Raw genomic sequence first — 19,455 nt, forward strand, 5'->3', positions numbered from 1 at the left:
AAAATAAGCTTTTTTTTTGGGGGGGGGGGCTAAAGCCACCATCATACACTGGTCTAAGGAGGGAATAAAGTTAGGTCTGAAAAGATAAAATCTAGGTTGTGTATTTCTTCTAATTAATGGGTCAGTGTTGCTGCTAAAAATGACCAGGAAAAAACCCTAAACATGTAAATTCCCCCATAGTCTCTCTGGTGGATCAGATTTTCACTAGTACTAGCCTAATCATTCAGATTTATAGCTGATATTTCTAATCACAGATTTTAAATCATTAATTTTTACCATTAATTAACAGAGCTATTTTGGAGTAAATATTCATAGCACTGGGATTAATATAGTAACATATTTCATTAAGAATCTTGGCCGTTATCAGAAAGGTAGAGTTCTAACACAATTTAATGATTTCTGCTTATAATTTTCTAAGGAAATCTAACAGAAACTAAGGACTAAAAAACTAACTAAAAATTTTTAAAAGTACATAATAGTTTTAATCAAAACGGTACATATAGCACTTGGTAAAGTGCTTGGTAAATGATAGATATTCATTGAGTATCACTGTATTAAGATGTACATCTGAGTTAAATAATCAGCTTGTTTGTTTAAAAACAGAGTAAAAGACAATACCAAAATAGTTTTTGCAAAAGGGAATAACTGAATGCCAGAAGTGACTTTATACAACTTAATGGGACCACAAACCTTTACTTTATTATTTTCAGTGAACCAAGTTACAATATAGACTGTCTTGCTGTAACAGAGAGAAAAATCAATTTTGCTTACTTTTACTTCTTTGTTGACTCATATACCAAATTTTGGATTAAAAAAAATTGCTCATAACCCTGTTTACAGAAAGTAGTCTTGGGGCATTTCAAAATTAAATTTCCACAGAAGTGGAAATCAAAGGACCCCTGACTCTGGTCTTAGGGAAAGTGCCTTCTAGAAGAAACATACTCCATAAGGTTGGTTGCTTGTAGCAGGGGCTTGCCAAATGCTGGCTGAAGGAACAGTGGGTAACAGAAGCATGATCTCCTCAGTGCAGAAGAGTGAACAGTGGACACCAGTGTCCTGTGAGAAGATGGGAAATGTATAGATCCCATACCTGCTTTTTCAGAGGCCATTTTCTATATGGAGAATAACTATCTTAGTACCATTTACTGAAGACGATACTCTTCTTAGCATTTTATTTAGGTATGATGGTAAAGATTTTAAACTACTGACCCAACATTTTCCTGTTTGTGAGTGTATTCGGATCTGTTTTTTTCCTGAATAACTTTTTGTTATACTATGCTTCTTCTAAGACACCATATAATCTAAGTCTAAACATACAGGCAAAAAGGACTTTATAGCAATTTCTTGTTATAAAAAAAAATGTATTCCCTACATTTAGTTGTAATATATAAAAAACATATAGATTATTCCGAATATTGCCCAATCTGTCCCCCATCCCACTCTTTTTGTTGTTGTTGGATCAATTAGGTTATGGGGGAGAGTTTTTGTTGTTGATTTTGTTCTATCCTTCTATTGAAATTTCTATGTTCTGCAGTTAATTGGCACTCATCTGTATTTTCCTTCTACTTAACCCAGATTTCTTTTGTTTTCTTAACTTCGTGGGCTATGTGGCCTACATATGGTAATTTTTACAAAATCCTAATATGTATTTGAAAAAAAATGCAAATTCTCAAATTGCTGGAAGCAGGGTTCTTTATATGCCCATGAGATCAAGTTTATCTGTACCGTTTAAGTATCTCATAAACCATCTGCTTTATCTGTCAATTACTGAGGTGGCCTGTTAAAATCTCCCCTGATGATTATAGATTTTTTACATTGGATATATATTTCTGGCACACACTAGGTACATACCAGTATAGTATAGCTTTATCTTCTAGGTAATTCATTCCTCTTATCATTAGGTGGCAACTTCAACCCCTGATGCTTTTCACCTGAAATCTATCAGGTATGATTAGTGCAACTACAGCAGCCTTGTTTGGTTCACAGTTGCATGATAGATCACATTCCATCCCCTTACTTTCCATCTTTCCAGGTCTTGAGTTTGAAGTTTTCTGAAAACACCATTATTCACAAATTCTGTATCTTCATCCTGCCCTAGAATCTCTTTGAACTGGCAAGTTTAGTTCACTTAACATTTTGTTCTAATTACTGATTAATTTATTTCTGCCATTTTACGTTGGGCTCTCTATTTCCCGTGGTGTCCATTCACTCCTTTCCCCATCCTGGGTTGTACTGGTTTAAAAGACATCCTGTTTGTTCTGCAGTGGTTACCCTGAACCATCTGAACACAAACAGCTTGAGTTAAGTCTATAGTTAATCAATTTATCTATTCTTACCTCAGTCATAGGATGCTTTAGGTTTGAAGAGCTTTTACCTTAGTATTAGTGTCTAGTATTTTTGCTTCGCCTTAAGAAAAAAATATTTATTTTGATAGAGAGAGAGAACACAAGCAGGGGAGGAGCAGAGAGAGAGAGAAGAGAGAATCCCAAATAGGCTCCCTGCTGTCAGCGCAGAGACCAAGGAGGGGCTCGATCTCATGACTGGGAAATCATGACCTGAGCCAAAATCAAGAGTCAGATGATTAACTGACTGAGCCACCCCTGCACCCTGTGCACCTCTGCTCAGATCAGTCATTTCACGGTTTTATATAGTCCATGCTTATTTTAATTCACCTCTTTTTCTTTGCTCATTATAGTTTGTAAACTTCATTTCTTACTTCTGTACTCAATTTTTATTTCTTTTTTATTTTTACAATTATTTATTATTCTTTTTTTTTTTAATGGTTTATTTATTTCTAGGAGAGAGAGACAGCGTGAGCAGGGAAGGGTCAGAGAGAGGGAGTCACAGACTCCGAAACAGGCCCCAGGCTCTGAGCTGGCAGTCAGCACAGAGCCCGACGCGGGGCTCGAACCCACGAACCGCGAGATCATGACCTGAGTGAAAGTCGGACGCTTAACCGACTAAGCCACCTGGGCGCCCCTATTTATTATTATTTAAGATTTTTTTTAAAAACAATTTTATTCGTTTTTGAGAGAGAGAGAGTGAAGTGGGGGAGAGGCAGAGAGAGAGGGAGACACAGAATCCAAAACAGGTTCCAGGCTCTGAGCTGTCAGCACAGAGCCCAACGCGGGGCTCGAACCCACGAGTGGTGAGATCATGACCTGAGCTGAAGTTGCACACTTAACCGACTGAGCTATCCAGAAACCCCTACATTTATTTATTTTTGAGAGAGAGACAGAGCATGAGCAGGGGAGGTGCAGAGAGCGAGGGAGACACAGAATCTGAAACAGGTTCAAAGCTCTGTCAGCACAGAGCCTGATGAGGGGCTCACACTCACAGACCATGAGATCATGACCTGAGCTGAAGTCAGATGCTTAACCGAGTGAGCCACCCAGACGCCCCTCAATTTTCTTATTTCTGGACCAAATTAAATACAGTTCAGGATTGGTTGCACTAGGAGCATTTCGAGTGCTCAACAGCCATGTGTGGCTAGTTGCTACTGTACTGGACAGCACTGCCTTAGAAGCACCTGCAGCAAGGGAATGCTGGAGGCAAAAGTTGTTTTTGTTGAAAAATGTCTTTATTTTGTTCTCCTGAACTACTGAAGTGGGCACTGCTTTTTCCTCACTACTCTGAAAACATTATTCCTTTGTCTTCCGAACTCAGTAGCTGCAACTAAATATGCTGTCAGTCTAACTGGTGCTCTTTGTAGGTAATCAGTCTCAAGTAGCCTTTACTTGCTTCTCTTTGTGTATTTCTATTTATTATGCTTGGTGCCTTATTCTGCTGCCTAAATCTGAGATTTATGTCTTTCAAGGATTCTAGAAAATTCTTAGTTGTAATCTCTTCCGATACTGTCTCTCTTAAGCCTATTTTATATTCTGAAATTATTTTCTGTTATGTTAGACTTTCTAAGTCTATGCTCTTGGTCCCATTTTCATTTCTTGAATGAATTCTGAAGAATTCCCTCATATGTCCTTTTCTATTCTTCAATTCTCTTTTCTGTTGTTACAAATTAACTGCTGAGTCCAGGTAGAGAGTTCATTTCAAAAATTAAAATTTTTAATTCCTAGGAATTCGACTTGGTTATTTTTCGAAGCTACTTATCACTTTATTTTATACATGTGACATTTATATCCATTAAAGTCTCTGTCTGATCATTTCATTGACTACAGTTTCTGGGAAGGTTTGGCTAATCCTGCTGTTTGTTTGGTCTACCTTTCACTGACCGTGAATTATTTTCTTGTAGAGTTAGTACTTTTAGACCATGAGGCTTATCAATCCCCGGGCAATCTGGGTATTCCTCTTTAAGGATTTGCATTTGCTTTTATCAGGTGTCCTAGAGTACTCGCCAGCTGAGGATCAATTTTTATGTGAGTTTTTGGCCTGGGTAAGAAATAATACTAAGTGGGGGTGCCTGGGTGGCTCAGTAGGTTAAGCATCCGACTTGGGGTCAGGTCATGATCTCATGGCTCATGGGTTCAAGCCCCACGTCAGACTCTGTGCTGACAGCTCAGAGCCTGGAGACTGCTTCAGATTCTGTGTCTCCCTCTTTCTCTGACGCTCCCCCGCTCACGCGCGCTCTCTCTCTCTCTCTCTCTCAGAAATAAATTTAAAAATATTTTAAAAAATTTAACAACAAAAAAAAGAAATTATACCAAGTGAATGGTATAACCTGAACCCCAAATCCTGTATGAGAGAAGGCTCACAATTTCCAGGGGTAGACATTTTCCTTCTAACCCATAGCCCACACTGAGATAGATAAACTTGCCTTGTCCTCCTCTTTGGTTATGGGCTGGTATCTTTCTAATTTGTTAATATGTAGCTCATTAGGGGGCCTGGCTGTATGTATGTACAGGTGTCTCAGCTCTACCTCTCCACTTGTGAGAGCTCATGGCCTTGTCTCCTGGCCCCATGTAACTGTAATGGGGTCCTTATTGAAGGAGAGCTCCATACATAAGAAGCCCTAAGAGGAGGCAGCCAGTGTCAGTTTATAAGCTCCTCACTTCAGCCCTCAGCTCTCACTCTGATGCTGGCCACTGAAATGACCCCTATTCTCTTTTTGACTAAGCTATGCATTTATTATTTTATATAGCAATTCTAAATTAGGCTTGTAAGAGGAAGGTTTTCTGTCATGATATTGCTGGATAGGAGTTGAAGGATATTTTCTTTGATATGCCTTTGGAACTCCTGGAAGTTCAGAATCTCCAAAGAATGGTTTTATAACACAGTTGGTAAAATGGATTCTCTTTACAAATGAAAACAGAAGATAGGCAGATCGGTAGTAATGCATGTTTACAGGGCGAAAAAACTATATTCCTTCAACTAATCAAAGATAAAATTAAAACTATCATCAATGTTTTCGGGCGCCTGGGTGGCTCAGTTGATCAAGCATCCGACTTCAGCTCAGGTCACGATCTCGTGGTTTGTGAGTTTGAGCCCCGCGTCGGGCTCTGTGCTGACAGCTCAGAGCCTGGAGCCTGCTTCCAATTCTGTGTCTCCCTCTCTCTCTGTCCCTCCCTCACTCATGCTCTGTCATTCTCTCTCTCAAAAATACATAAACATTAAAAAAAATTTTTTTTAAACTATCATTAGTGTTTTTTTAGGAAGAGGTGTCCACAAATCAAACACCATTACATTAATCCCAAGTTTTAGACAGGAGGGTGCTAGGTGTTCCAGTGTATGGATCAAAATGAACACTGTGACCCACTGATCAGAACTGCTTCTGTTGAGAGTTTAAAAAAATTTGTACGCTCTAATATTTCTCATTTTTAACATGTATAGATTTTCCACTTACCATACCTCAGGCTGTCTAGTAATAGGCCTTGTAATATCTGAAAACAATATCTGTAAAGACACACAGCGTCTCCAGCTTGTCCTGTGCTGGTTAGAAGGGACGTGAAGGAGGACACCATCGGCCTGGGTTCTAAGAGAACCTGGATAACATTAAAATCCCCATGACTCACTTTTTAAAAACATCATTTGGCTTGGGTCCAAGATGGAGATAGAGCCTACAATATTTTATATATGCACAAGTGCCTGACAAAATATCTTCATGTATATGATGCCCTTTTAAGATAAGCAGGTCAGATCAGTGGTTTACATGATTTATTCAAGGTTACAGCCTGAAAATGGCAAAGCCTAGAATAGAATTTGTTCAGAAAATTAAATTTCATGCCAAAAGAGTGTTACCATGGCGAAGCCACCCTCAGGGATATCTTCTGCAGCCTTCGTATCTAGGAACCACTTATAAATTTTAAAAAAGAACGACTAAATGAGAGGCATAAAAATCTAATCCAAATTCAGGTACGGCGCAACAAAAGAGTGTGCTTGGAGGGAGCATGGGTCCGTGCTTTAGATTTCTGCTGTCCACCATGTGGCCACTGTAGGCACGTACGGTTACTTACATGCAGATCGGTTAAATGAAATAAACCAGAAAAGAACAGAAAATGTGCTGGCCGCCCAGCCACACTCTGAGCGCTCAGCAGTAGCCACACGCAGGTGGCAGCTCTGAGGCACAGGACTGGAACAGATCGTTTCCATTACCAGAGCTCTAGCGGGCAGCCTTGCTCTAGAATGTGGATGGATGAAGCAAGTAATTTTACTGTTGTAGCCATCCAGAAAGAACATGCGCTTTGACAATCCAAATTCTGCTTAGGTCAACTTATAAACCTGTGACTCTTGAGCAAGTTTCTTAACTTCTCTGGGACTCTTGTTTCCTCACTGTGAGTCAGAAACAGGGTGTTAGGAACTACACCCTTAATTAACTGCAGAATCTGCAGTCTTCCCAACCCCTGCTGTGGCCTCAGAGGGGTTGCATGACTGCCACAAGGCCCTTTGATCAGTACAGAAATCTACTGCTTCCAGAATATTCAACGGAATCACTGACTGAAGCCCTTGGCTAGTGTAGGCATTTTCTCTGTAAGATTTTACCTTTTCCTTGCGGCGGGGGGGGGGGGATTGTATAAATCAAAACTAAAACAATAAAACAATTTATTTAGATCTGGAAAAAAATGAGAGCTCGGTTTTCTAGAAACTCCAAAAACTGACTTGAGTGAAAGAAGCTGGATCTGAAGGTACAATGAGTGAAACAAACGGGTCAGTGTTAGCAGCACGTCCCACAGGACGATGGAAGAGCAGCCACGGAAGCAGGTATAATTACCTGTATACACAATCAGACACTAATTAACTTTTTGTTTAAAGAACAAATCCCTTAACAACTCAAGAGCCTGCAGCCTTGACAAGACTATTTTCCACATTTGAGACGAGGCAGACACAACAGAGACCCAAGAGAGGCCACCACACTCCCAGAATCACTTCATGCTGCCTTGTCACTTCTCTCCGATACAGCTGTTCCTTTAAATACCTTCCCCAAGCTCCTCTCATAGACTGTTTCTAATACACCCACGGTGTTGTACTTGACCTTCTCAGGCCTTTCTCTCATCTGAAAACAAGCTGATGTGCTCTTGCATTTCTAATTAGCAATAACAGATATCGTACAGTCCTTAGAAAATGATTCAGTGCCTCAACTAACCGGGGTATTGGACAACCTTGGTTAAGTGAGTTTTCTGTTCAACTAAGGATATTTTGTTTCAACTTGCTGTTGAAAATCTTTCTAAAAAAAATGCATTAGTGTACCTTTCTGCTTGAAAATATTCTAGTTAACACTCCTGATGATTTAAATTCTTATCATCACAACAAATTAATCTAGGATACTAAGTGGGGTTAAAGTTATGGCACATTTTTATGGTGACCCCAAGTTACACTCCAGGTATCTGCTAGATTTCTCACAAAATGAGACCTAACATTAGCTTGTTTTCTTATAGTTTGCCTTAATTTCTTCCACACGTGGACTACAGAAATGTTTCTAGGTAATCAAGGCTCTGATTAGTGAAATTTTGGTTAATCATGATTTAATTCTATTTGTGCTATGCTGCACTTTCAACTCCACAGGAACCTTTGCTTGTGAAAGAAATGCTATGATTCACAACAGGCTTATGCTAGTTATGAAATCCATGGGTTTCTGATAATCTTCTGGACTACTTTCAATTTTTCTTAGAAGCAATAGCTAGATTAAGTTTCCAGGTAGTAAGGAGCAGAATTAAGCCAACTTCCCTTAAAAAAATTGGATTTGTTTTTGTCTGCAGAATTTCCCCATTAACAGAAAGTTCAGCACAAAGAAATCTATCATCGGAAGTAATTCTGCTGCTAACGTTAGTTCACTTACAGGTATTAAAAAGTATTTCCAATTATGTCCCCAGAAATTAAAATCTCAGAGAGGAATTATCTGGACAAATAGTTTATTGAAAAATCAAGAGACTCTATTTTACTCAGATACATAAGGTGAGCTATGGAGAAGAGTCTGGGGCTTCTGGCTCTGAAACAGCCCTTGCCCTTTCTCACTTGGGGAACTAAAAGATGCCTAATTCCCAGAGATGCTTCAGTTACACTGAAGACATTCCTTCAATACCAGTTACCTCCCAGTCAAATGAAATCCAAAGAGTAACTTTTCCTTTTTAAGTGAGAAGTAACATCTCTCTCGCAATCTCCTTGGATGATACGGACTGTTGCTCTACTACTATAACCAGGTCTGACTGACCTACACTCAGTGCCAAACTGTCTTTCTTCTGTCCTCAAACACTCAGATCTTCAGCACCCATATTGAAATACAGGAATTGAGGATACTTTTTAGTATCTTACTTCTTTTTTTATTTTTAATGTTTATTTATTTCTGAGAGAGAGAGAGAGAGAGACAGCATGAGCAGGGGAGGGTCAGAGAGAGAGGGAGACACAGAATCTGAAGCAGGCTAGCTGTCAGCACAGAGCCCGATGCAGGGCTCGAACCCATAAGCTGTGAGATCATGACCTGAGCCGAAGTCGGCCGCCCAACCGACCGAGGCACCCTGTCGCCCCTAGTATCTTACTTCTTGAAGGGCTTTGTGGACTGCATACAACCATTCTCAAGAGTCTGTAAAATGCCAGAAAGGTCTCTAGAAGTCGCTCCACAACTGAGTGGTCGCCACTTGCATCTTGAGTCTCGGCTGACTTCACTGCTCTCCTGTCTTATGTAGGTTATTGTATCGTTAACACTGACGTACAACAGCTTGTGGCCCAGAACTTGTACTCAGCAGACACTCGATAAACAGATCAAAAAGTACCACTACCAGGGCAAACAGTACTTGCTTTGGGGACAGAAATATCAGTATCAGTCCCCATCCCGTGTCTCTCAAACTAAGTTCTATTTTTGTTGCCCAGGGGCATGAGCAGCCAATAATTCAATGTCACAACCAAAACAAAGGGTGAAACTTATTTTCATAAAACAAACAATAGGAATATAATGTAATGCTATTACATGGAATAGAATATTTAACTAAAACAATATAACAGTTACACTATACAAAAGAATGTTTCAATTTTAGAAGCTCAGTTTAAAAGGTTTGATCTTACTAAGAGACTCATTTATAACCAGAAGAGTAGAGATTATATTTTGTATTGTTAACTTGAAACTCCAAAAATAGTGTGATAGAAACAAAAGCCACTCCATTTTCATTGTAAATATATGAACCGTAGTAAGACAGATATACTTACAGCTTGCGTTTCTATACAGAAGAAATGGTTCATGGAGCTGAAATTCCAAATCTTTATTCACTGGTTCAACCAGATTGTGCATACTCAGTCGATTTACAATGGTAAAACCATGGTAAGGTGAGGCTGACCTTAAATTTGACAGAAAAAAAAAAAAACAACAACCCTGTAGTCACTGTTTAATTCACAAAAATGTTATCTACTTCTTTGCTTCCATTTCAAAGAATAACTACATTATTGCATTACACAATACTGTTAGCACTTAAAGTTGTAAACAAAAAATTTAAGACAGATCATACCCCTCCTCTTTTCAGAAGTTTCCAAGGACTTAGTCCCTCAGACTAAAGGCCAATGTCCCTAATAAGGCCACCAGGGCCTTGGCTGGTATATGGCCCCCCTGCCTTCCTCCCCTCTGCCTCTTCCCTTGCTTTGCCTGCTTCAGCCACCCTGAGCTCTTCGCTTGCCCTACAGGAGAGCGCTTGCTCCTGAAGACCCTTGTCTGAAACACTTGCCCAGAATCTAGTTGTCACCGCCCCCCCGCCCAAGCTTCTCCTCAAATATCACTTTCTCAATGACACTTACCTGACAACTACCCTCTCTGAGGTTCCCAGCCTGCTCTCAAGTTCCATACCTCCAGCCCACCTCTTTTTTCGCATACCACTTATTATTTTGTATACTGTCTTTCTCCACTAGAATGTAAACTCCATGCAAATAGGATTTTTGTCTTTTTTTTTTTTTTTCTTCAGATGTATCCCAAGATAGATACCCAGTAAATGTTTAATAAACATTTGCTTGGGGCACCTGGGTGACTCAGTCGGTTAAGTGTCCGGCTTCGACTTAGGTCATGATCTCACAGTTTGTGGGTTCAAGTCCTGCATCTGGCTCTGTGCTGAATGCTTGCTCAGAGCCTGGAGCCTGCTTCAGATTCTGTGTCTCTCTCTCTGGCCCTCCCCCACTCATGCTGTCTCACTCTGTCTCTCAAAAATAAATAAATGTAAAAAAAAATTTTTTAAATAAAATAAACATTTGCTCAACAAAAATATCACTGATTTTCAATGCAGTACAGACTTGGTTTTAGTAATGACTGTCAACCGTAACAATCAAGATTGTTTCTTACACCAAACAGGTCTGTCCTGAGTTAGAAAATGCATTGAATCCTATAATAATAAATGTCCTCAGTTCTCCTATGAGGGTGAGTCAGCACATGACCCTTTAGATGTCTACTCCTCACATGTATCCAAAACTTAGCAGTTTCTCATTCATTTCTCTGTGTACATGGGAGAGACTTAGAATCCTACTCCACTTAGGAAATAAACTCAGAATGATTAAGGCTTTGCCCAAAGTATCACAAATAATGTGACTAGAATTCAGCTTTAGGTTTTCTGACTCTAAATCCAGGCTTCTGAGGTCTCTGCAAAGTGATATTCTGACACTGCAGCATACCTTTATCCAAGGCACATAAAATGTTGTCACATTTCCCAAATAGTTTCATTGGTTTTCTTTTGTTAGGATTAACACTATGTAAGCCTCTATGAATATTATTAAACCAAAGTATTTATTATACTAAATTTCATATTTTCTACAACCAGTGGATCTGTATTGTCCTGTAACACGGTCAGGAAAGTACTTCCCAAATATCACAGATACCAGGCCTCTAACTACAATTGAGGAGTTTCTAGAAATTTATATAGGTAATCAAGAATAATGAAGTAGATGAAGGGTAAAGGCCTTCTTTTTCTTTCTTTCTTTCTTTTTTTTTTTCTTAAAGGAGAAAGATGAAGGGCAGGGAACAAAGTGGCAAAGAATAAAAAGCTGCTATAGTTACTATGTAACTCAAAGCACTTACATACAAAGGGAAAAAAGATCAGTGTATTTGGATAAGATCTCCAAGCTATACACCAAAATTTAAAAAATGTTTGACAAATTCTTGTTAATTACCATCAATGGAGAAAGGCAATCCTTAAAAGATAACTCATAATACAAAAAAAAAAAAAAAAAAAAAAAAGACTGGGGAGGACCAGATGTCAGTAATAATTCCTGCTGAATCCTTAACCTTTAGAAACCACGGGAAGAAATCTGCCCCCATCAAAGCAAGACCCAGGGAAACAAGGACTCCATGACTATCCCTTCTTGTCAGTCAGTTACAGTTAGGACACAAAAGGTGCCTAACAAAACAAAAGCTGCAGTTTGCAAACCAATCACATTTTACATAATTAACTCTCAGAAACGTTGAAAATATAAAATGTGCAATTGAGTAATTCAAGCTTTCTAAAATTACACATTACACATTACTAGCTCTGAATCATAGGAAGGCTCAAAGAAGGGACATAACTTGTATAGAATCCCACAATGAGAAATGGTTGAATAGGGACAAGCAGGAAGGTTCCAAAGATAAACGTACAACAAGGCTGAACTTTATAGGGCACTATTTACCATTAAAGTAAAAATACATATGTATCATTTTTTCAAAAAGCTTACCTTCGATATACAAATAAAGTTCCTTCTATATCAGTCTTCTCCTACAATAGATAATGAGTCAATTAGTTTTTTCCCCAGACTTCAACCCCAAATGATCCTAATGGAGAAGAAATACTTCATGTTTAAAATGAGCTTATTTATTTTAAAATTACTCACTTTAGAACAGGTCAAGTAACTCTCTTACTCCACAAACTACTATTACCAGTTTCTTTCTTATCCTTTTTACATTATTAATGGCATACAAATATATACACAGTGTTCAATACAGCAACATGTCTGTTATCTGCAACATTTTTCTTCTTAAAATTAAAAAAATGTTAATGTTTATTTATTTTCAAAAGAGAGAGAGAGAGAGCGAATGGGGGAGGAGCAGAGAGAGAAGGAGACACAGAATCCAAAGCAGGCTCCAGGTTCTGAGCTGTCAGCACAGAACTTGACGCAGGGCTAAAACTCATAGACCATGAGATCATCACCTGAGCCAAAGTCATTGGGTGCTTAACCAACTGAGCCACCCAGGTGCCCTAAAACATTGATGATAATTTTAATTTTATCTTTGATCAGTTGAAGAAACATAAAGTTACAACTGCAAAGTTGCCAAGTTACAACTCACTGTAAAATAATGATAGAAAAAGTTTTGCTTATGTTCTGTGTGCCATTATCCAAATGAACAAACAGCAGCAGCTTATTTTTCAATCCCGATTATTATAGCTTGCATTTCATATGTAAAGCAGGACTCCACAATTAACATCCCACAACACTGAAAATCCTTGAAAAACTAGAAATAAAAGCTTGTTAGTCATAAGCTCCTGCCCCCAAGTCTTCACCATTTGTCTGCAATCTACAGCTCACAAATTTATATGCAGACCAAATAAAGTAAAATGATTCAGAACAATTCAAACTAAGGCAATGTCTAAAACAGCTACACTTAAAAAAAAATTCTATAACTTTGTTCTTTGTGGCTTTCCATACCTTCTTCTCTTCCAGGAGGTAAAGGAAAGAAGTAAAGTAAAGCAAGATGATTCTGAACTTTCTTCATCTGAATTGTTTATAAATGTCAAATGATTTTCACAAAATTATTGATTAAATATAACCTATGTATCTGTTTTATACCTTAAAGAATATATTATGATAATATTTCAGAGTTTTGTTAGTATAAGGATTTCATTTCTTACTGAAATATGAATGTTAGTCATTTACGAACTCAGTCCAACGAACATTTATAGATCATTTGCCAAACGTAAAGCCTAAAGCTGCATGAGTAAATTACCGAGGGTCAATTACTAGAAATCTGGAAAGTATGTTACTTTTAAACAGGAGCTCACAAGTCAGAGAACAGATTGAATGTAACTTTTCGAACCCCCTGCCGTGCAAATAAATAAATAAATAAAAGCCAAAGTCTGAAGGGAGCATTCAGAGGTGACATCACCAGCAGCACAGCTGTAACGAAACACATTTACAGGGTCTCTTTTCCAAAGGTTTCAAGGGAATCCAATTAACATGGAAGCCCTTTTCCTGTGCCTTGAAATCTTTTCCAAAACTCTGGAAATACAGTGCAGTTAGATAAAAGCCGGATTTATCCCCACCACTTACTTCTCTTCCAAGAATTGAAACTAATTGGATTTCAAGCTTTAAATCCAAATGACCTCTATGAAGGGGGCTCTTATTTATGTGCCTGATGGGGGGAGAGCGCGGGTGTTTATAGATTGTTTATGTCCTTTACCTAATAACCCTTAGAGCTTCAAACGCAATTTTTCAGGCATCTTTCTGACCCCACCGTTCTCATCCTCCAACATATCTGCAAAGAAGGCAGATCGTCCATGTCCCCGGACTCGACCCCAAGGGACTGATCCTCCTGCAATCCTCCCCTCTATCGGCTTTTCCCTCTGGACGTCCTGGGCCTACTTCTCTTGCTCTTCTCCCTACTCCCCGAAGCCCCTGACACGCTTGAGGGACCGGCCAGTCTCTTCTCCAGTCCCTGGCCTCACCTCTGCCTCCCTGGCCTCCGGAATCGTCCCCAACCCAGGGCAGTCCGCGCGGCCCCTTTAAGAGGCGGTGGCCGGGCTGGCGACCTCAGCAGCCTGGCCGCACTCACCCACTGGTTGGCCTTGGGGCAGAAGGTGTACAGGGCGACTTGGCCCGTGAGGTCTGCGATGCTGGTGATGTAGGGGTCGTGCTGCTTTAGGGCCGCTAAGCTCATCTCCTGCCCAGCTCGGCTCAGCGACTCCATCTTGAATTCCGGAGCCGAGCCCCTCCAGCGGGGGCGGAGTCGCGGACAGGAAGGTGCCATCAAGGCAAGGTTCCCCCAACTGCGTCAGCGTCCTTAACTTCCGCTTCTCCTCCCGGCCTCGCGCCGGGGTGGTACTACAGCTATTACGCTCCGCTGCGCCCACGGCTGGGGCGTCGGGTTCCGGGGCCGTCGGGCTCCGCGAGTCCCGGGTAGCGTGGGCTGCAGAGCTTGCAGGCGGGGGCGCAGGCCCTTCTTGTGCTCGGGGTAAAATGTCCTGTCGGCGGGATCTAGGCTGCGCTTGAGCTTTCTTCGGGCTCCTGGAGGACGAGGCAGCAGGCCGACGCGGGGGCTGCCTGGGCTTGAGCACGCGCAGGCCGGGCCGCGGATCGAAAAGCCGGCTGTGACTGTGCCGGGCTCCGCATCTCGTGGCGGGGTGGGGGGAAGCACGGAAAAGCGGGGAGCAGGGACCTTGCTGGATCACGGCCGTCAGCAATTTGGTGTTTTTCTGATGGAAAGTTTTGAGAAAAGCCAACTAACCTCCCTGGCACTCCATAGGAACGCCTTGTGCTGTCCACTTTTGCTTTTGCTCACTTTGCTCGTCTTGATCTCACATAAGTCCTTCCTTCCAGTCGTGGGAGGAGACCGTGAAGTCCTGGGTTCTGTATCGATTAAAGCTTCAAAAAGATAAAGGTAATTCATTATTTTAGCAAACATCTGGAGCATTTTAACACATTTTAAAGAGCCAGGTAGTAGCTAAGGAGTAAAACAAGGTACGGAGACTTTACGGAGTTCTGTTCACCCCTTTGACTTGTTAAAAACAAACAATCATTTTCTTATATTGAAAAGATACCCCAATGGAACTGAATTTTTGAAAGGAAAAAAATAGGGGTGCTCGGGTGGCTCAGTCAGTTAAGCCTCTGACTCTTGATTTCAGCTCAGCTCATGATCTCACGGTTCCTGAAATGGAGGTGGTGGGGGCCCTGGGCTGACAGCGCGAAGCCTGCTTGGGATTCTCAATCTCTCAATCTCTCTCTCTCTCTCTCTCTCTCTCTCTCTCTCTCTCTCTCTCTCTCCTCTCTCCTTACCCCACTCACACTTTCTCAAAGTAAATAAAAGAAAAAACCCAAGCCCTGTAGTTATTTGTATTTATGATTTTACATCCCAGGACCGTTTGTTAATGGGAAGAGATTTCTTCTCACCTGAGAAGCGTGTACAAATGCAGACAAGGAAACGTGTCAGTTCATTAAGCAAGTGTTTTTTGAACTTTTAGGTGTGAGCTGGTGTTACGGGAGGGTGGGAGAGACGCGGGCCCTTGTCTCACGGAGTCGAAGAATGAATCTCGCACCCAACAGCAAAGCGACAGAGTTTATTGAGGGAAAAGTATAAAGCTCTGAAGAGTGACATGCGTCTGGGCTGGATAGCTGAGGAATTTTGTCCCTGACTTTTTACTGGGACCTTATCAGACAGTTTGTGAGACTCCATGCATGGCACCTAGCCCAGGTGGGTCTGGAATACCTTCATCCTTTTTTTTCCCTTCCAAACCTCACCTCTTCTTCAGGCTCCCACCTGTAGCTGCAGTCCGCCTCCCTGAAGGTAAGACAACTTCCTGGCTCTGGGAGAAAGAAGTTGCACAATGCAAGGAAACTGGGGCAAGGCTGGAGATGTTGCTCTTGAAACCCAGAGGGTTTCACTCCATCTGGTCAGGAGAGTCTAGGAAGACTTCAGGGAGAAGGTGATGTTTGCATTAGTGCTCCAGGGATGAGTAAGAGTTCATCAGAGAAGAAAGACAAGGATTCCCTTTCATTTTACAGTCTAATGGTGAGATAGGGAAGGTGTGATCATCCTCGCTTGACAGGTGATTTAATTGAAGCTGGGGGGAAAAATCACTGGCTCAGTTCCACACTAGTCTGGGGGTATCTGGTATTAGAATCCAGAGACTCCTGCCTTCCCCCAGGGTTCCCTTCCTGTACACCAGGGCTACCTTTCTTCATCATTGAAAATGAGTCTTACTCCCTTCCACCTACTTTCAATAAAAGAGTTAAAAATCTGTGCCCTACCCTCCTACACTGTTGGTGGGAATGTAAACTGGTACAGCCCCTCTGGAAAACAGTGTGGAGGTTCCTCAGGAAACTAACAATAGAACTCCCCTATGACCCAGCAATAGCACTGCTAGGAATTTACCCAAGGGATACAGAAATGCTGAGGCATAGGAGCACATGTACCCCAATGTTCATAGCAGCACTCTCCACAATAGCTAAAACATGGAAAGAGCCTAAGTGTCCATCAACAGATGAATGGATCAAGATGTGGTTTATCTATACCATGGAATACTACATGGCAATGAGAAACAATGAAATCTGGCCATGTGTAGCAACATGGATGGACCTTGAGGGTGTTATGCTGAGCGAAATAAGTCAGGCAGAGAAGGACACATACCATATGTTTGCACGTATAGGAGGATTAGGAGGAACTTGACGGAGGAACAAGGGGGAGAAGAAGGGCGGAAATGGTGGGGGAAAGGGAGAGAGGCAAACCATGAGAGACTCTTGAATGCTGACAAAAACTGAGGACTGATGGATGTGGGGGGGAGGGGGGGATGGGCATGGATGAGGGCACTTTGGGGATGAGCACTGAGTGTTATGTGGAAACTAATTTGACAATAAAATATTTGTAAAAAAAAAAAAATCTGTGCCCTAATTAAAAAATATATGTATTTTTTGAATAGGTAATGCAAGCCCTTGGAATAAAATTCAAAGAAACACCTGAAAGTTAAAAAAGTGACTTTTTCTTTCAAAAAATTATTACTTTATTGAGGTATAATTGACAGATGGCATGGTATTAATTTCACGTATGTAGTGTAATGATCAGGTATTTGTATACATTGCAAAATGATCACCACAATAGTCCAGCTAACATGTCACCATGATTAGTTACAAACATTTTTTTCTTGTGGTAAGAACTTCCAAGACCCCCTCTCCTAGTTACTTTCAAATATGCAATATGTGTTATTAACTATAGTCATTATGCCGTACATTACATCCCCATGACTTATTCATTAGTTTTTTTTCTTACATATATTTACTAATATTCAGAATAGAAAATTCCTTCAAAAATGTATGTTTGCGTGGCTCAAAACATGCTAATGTTGACTATCATGCTCTGTACTCTCAAGATATATTAAAGAGAATGCGAATATTTTTGCATTGAAACTCCCCCATTTACTTTGATACCAATTTTGCCTCGCATTTGTGAAACAAACCTTAAGACCTTTCTTTTGTCTTAGGCTATAGGCTAAGGGTAGAGAGTGTATCTTTGTCAGGTCTCCAGTAGTTAGTATTTATGCCCCTGGTGTAGAGTAGATTCTCAATAAATATCCATTAATGAATGCCATCTTCAAACCCAAGGCCTCTAAGGCCATGGAAAGGACTACTGGGAGAGATGAGAGGTGGGTGGCTGGGTCAGAGATGGGAAGGTTTTTTCTTCTTTGGTGCCTCATGCATCAATTATTTTTTGAAAGAAAAGTAATTTAAAATGTGAAAGTCTAGGGGCACCTGGGTGGCTTAGTCGGTTAAGCGTCCTACTTTCGCTTGGGTCATGATCTCGCGGTTCGTGGGTTCGAGCCCCGTGTCGGGCTCTGTGCTGACTGCCAGCTCAGAGCCTGGAGCCTGTTTCGGATTCTGTATCTCCCTCTCTCTCTGACCCTCCACTGCTCACGCTGTCTCTCTCTCTCTCTCTCTCTCTCTCTCCTAGAAATAAATAAATAAATAAAAATATTTTAAAAAATGTGAAAGTCTAAAACTTCATCAATCCAACCCCATCTCCCTCCCCTTCTAAGTGACCTTGTGATAAAAGAGAAAACTTGCCATTTGAAATTATAGGGTCTAAGGCAAAGGACACTAGAATACAAGTCAGAAGACCAGCGTTTTAGCTCCAAATCTACTGGCTGTGAAACTTTGTCAGAGTCACAGACTTCCCATTTCACCAGTTCAAAATTAAAAGTCCTTGCCATGGCCTGGGAGACATTGCTTGGCCTGGCCTGCTTTCTTTCTATCTCCATTTTCTGTGAATTGCCCTTTGAATGATTCTACCCCAGCTGATTGACTTCCTTGCTATTCCTGTACATGTGCCAAATGAGTCTTACCTCAGGGCCTTTGTGTTTGGTGTTCTCCCATTCTAGAACATTTTTCTCTCTCATATTCCTGGGATATCCTTAATGCTCATTTCCTCATGTTCCTCATAGCACTTATCTGCAAGTGGTAGTTATTTTATTTATTTATGTTTTGCCTGTATCATCAGCTCAATGAAGCAGGACCCATGTTTGTCTTGTTTCTCTTCATGTTCTCAGTGCCTGGCACAGAGGCAAGGCCAAATACGTTTGTTGGATTAACTGGAATATCAGGATGTTCTCTCTTTATCCAATGAACCTCCACATCTAAGAAAGCATTTTGCTGGTGTAAATGCTACACAAATAATGATGCCTGGTTTTCTTGTATTAATATATTTTGATTTTCGGTTTCGATGCTTCCTGAAGCAAACATACTGTGTTTTGTACAGCCCAGAACAATCACTGGGAACTTTTTCAGTCTGGCGCCTTTTCCTATGTCCGTTTTCTCTCCACCGCTCCATCTCCTCTCTCTGTTTCTTCTTCCTCTTCATCCCCCTTTCTCTAGAAAGTATTCTAGAAGTATCTGATCATTACTGTTTGCCTTTTTAAGAAGAGAAACCAAGCAAATTTTCCTAAGGTCACATAATGATTCATTTCCTGAGGTGGGATTAGCATCTTCTAGCCTTGACTTCCAGCTAGATCATGTATTTTGCTACCATGCTGTCTGGCCCATTCTCTCATGTCTGCCTCCACATGAGTGAAACTTGCTGTCCTTATGTTTTTGTTTTGCTACAGATATTTATTTTACATGATTGATAGGCAAAAGATTATAAAATCCATTAGCTGGTGCTTCCAGATGCTGAGGATGGTAGTTCTTTCCTTCAGTTTCTTCGGAAAGGTCTGAGACCTCTGTATTTTAAAATGTTACTTCATGGGGCGCCTGGGTGGCTTAGTCGGTTGAGGTCCAACTTTCGCTTAGCTCATGATCTCGCGGTTCATGGGTTCGAGCCCCACGTCGGGCTCTGGGCTGACTGCCAGCTCAGAGCCTGGAGCCTGTTTC

General features: G+C 40.9%; 1 protein-coding gene across 2 annotated transcripts in view; it reads right to left on the minus strand.

The window, feature by feature from the left end:
• Positions 1-14,324, minus strand: part of DCP1A (decapping mRNA 1A) — a 59,956-nt gene extending 45,632 nt beyond the window's left edge. The window contains exons 1-4 of one of the 2 annotated variants that reach the window (XM_039243656.1): positions 14,156-14,232; positions 13,784-13,858; positions 12,064-12,104; positions 9,589-9,716 (exon numbers count right to left, since the gene is read on the minus strand). In XM_039243656.1, coding sequence (XP_039099587.1) covers positions 9,589-9,670 — 82 coding nt within the window. In that variant the 5' untranslated portion in view covers positions 9,671-9,716; positions 12,064-12,104; positions 13,784-13,858; positions 14,156-14,232. Of the gene's footprint in view, positions 1-9,588; positions 9,717-12,063; positions 12,105-13,783; positions 13,859-14,155 lie in introns of both variants that reach the window. The other variant, XM_039243655.1, reaches the window with a different exon arrangement.
• Positions 14,325-19,455: the final 5,131 nt, after the last annotated feature.

The sequence above is a fragment of the Hyaena hyaena genome, unplaced genomic scaffold (genome assembly GCF_003009895.1).
Source record: "Hyaena hyaena isolate Hyena2069 unplaced genomic scaffold, ASM300989v1 scaffold_231, whole genome shotgun sequence".
NCBI lineage: Eukaryota > Metazoa > Chordata > Mammalia > Carnivora > Hyaenidae > Hyaena > Hyaena hyaena.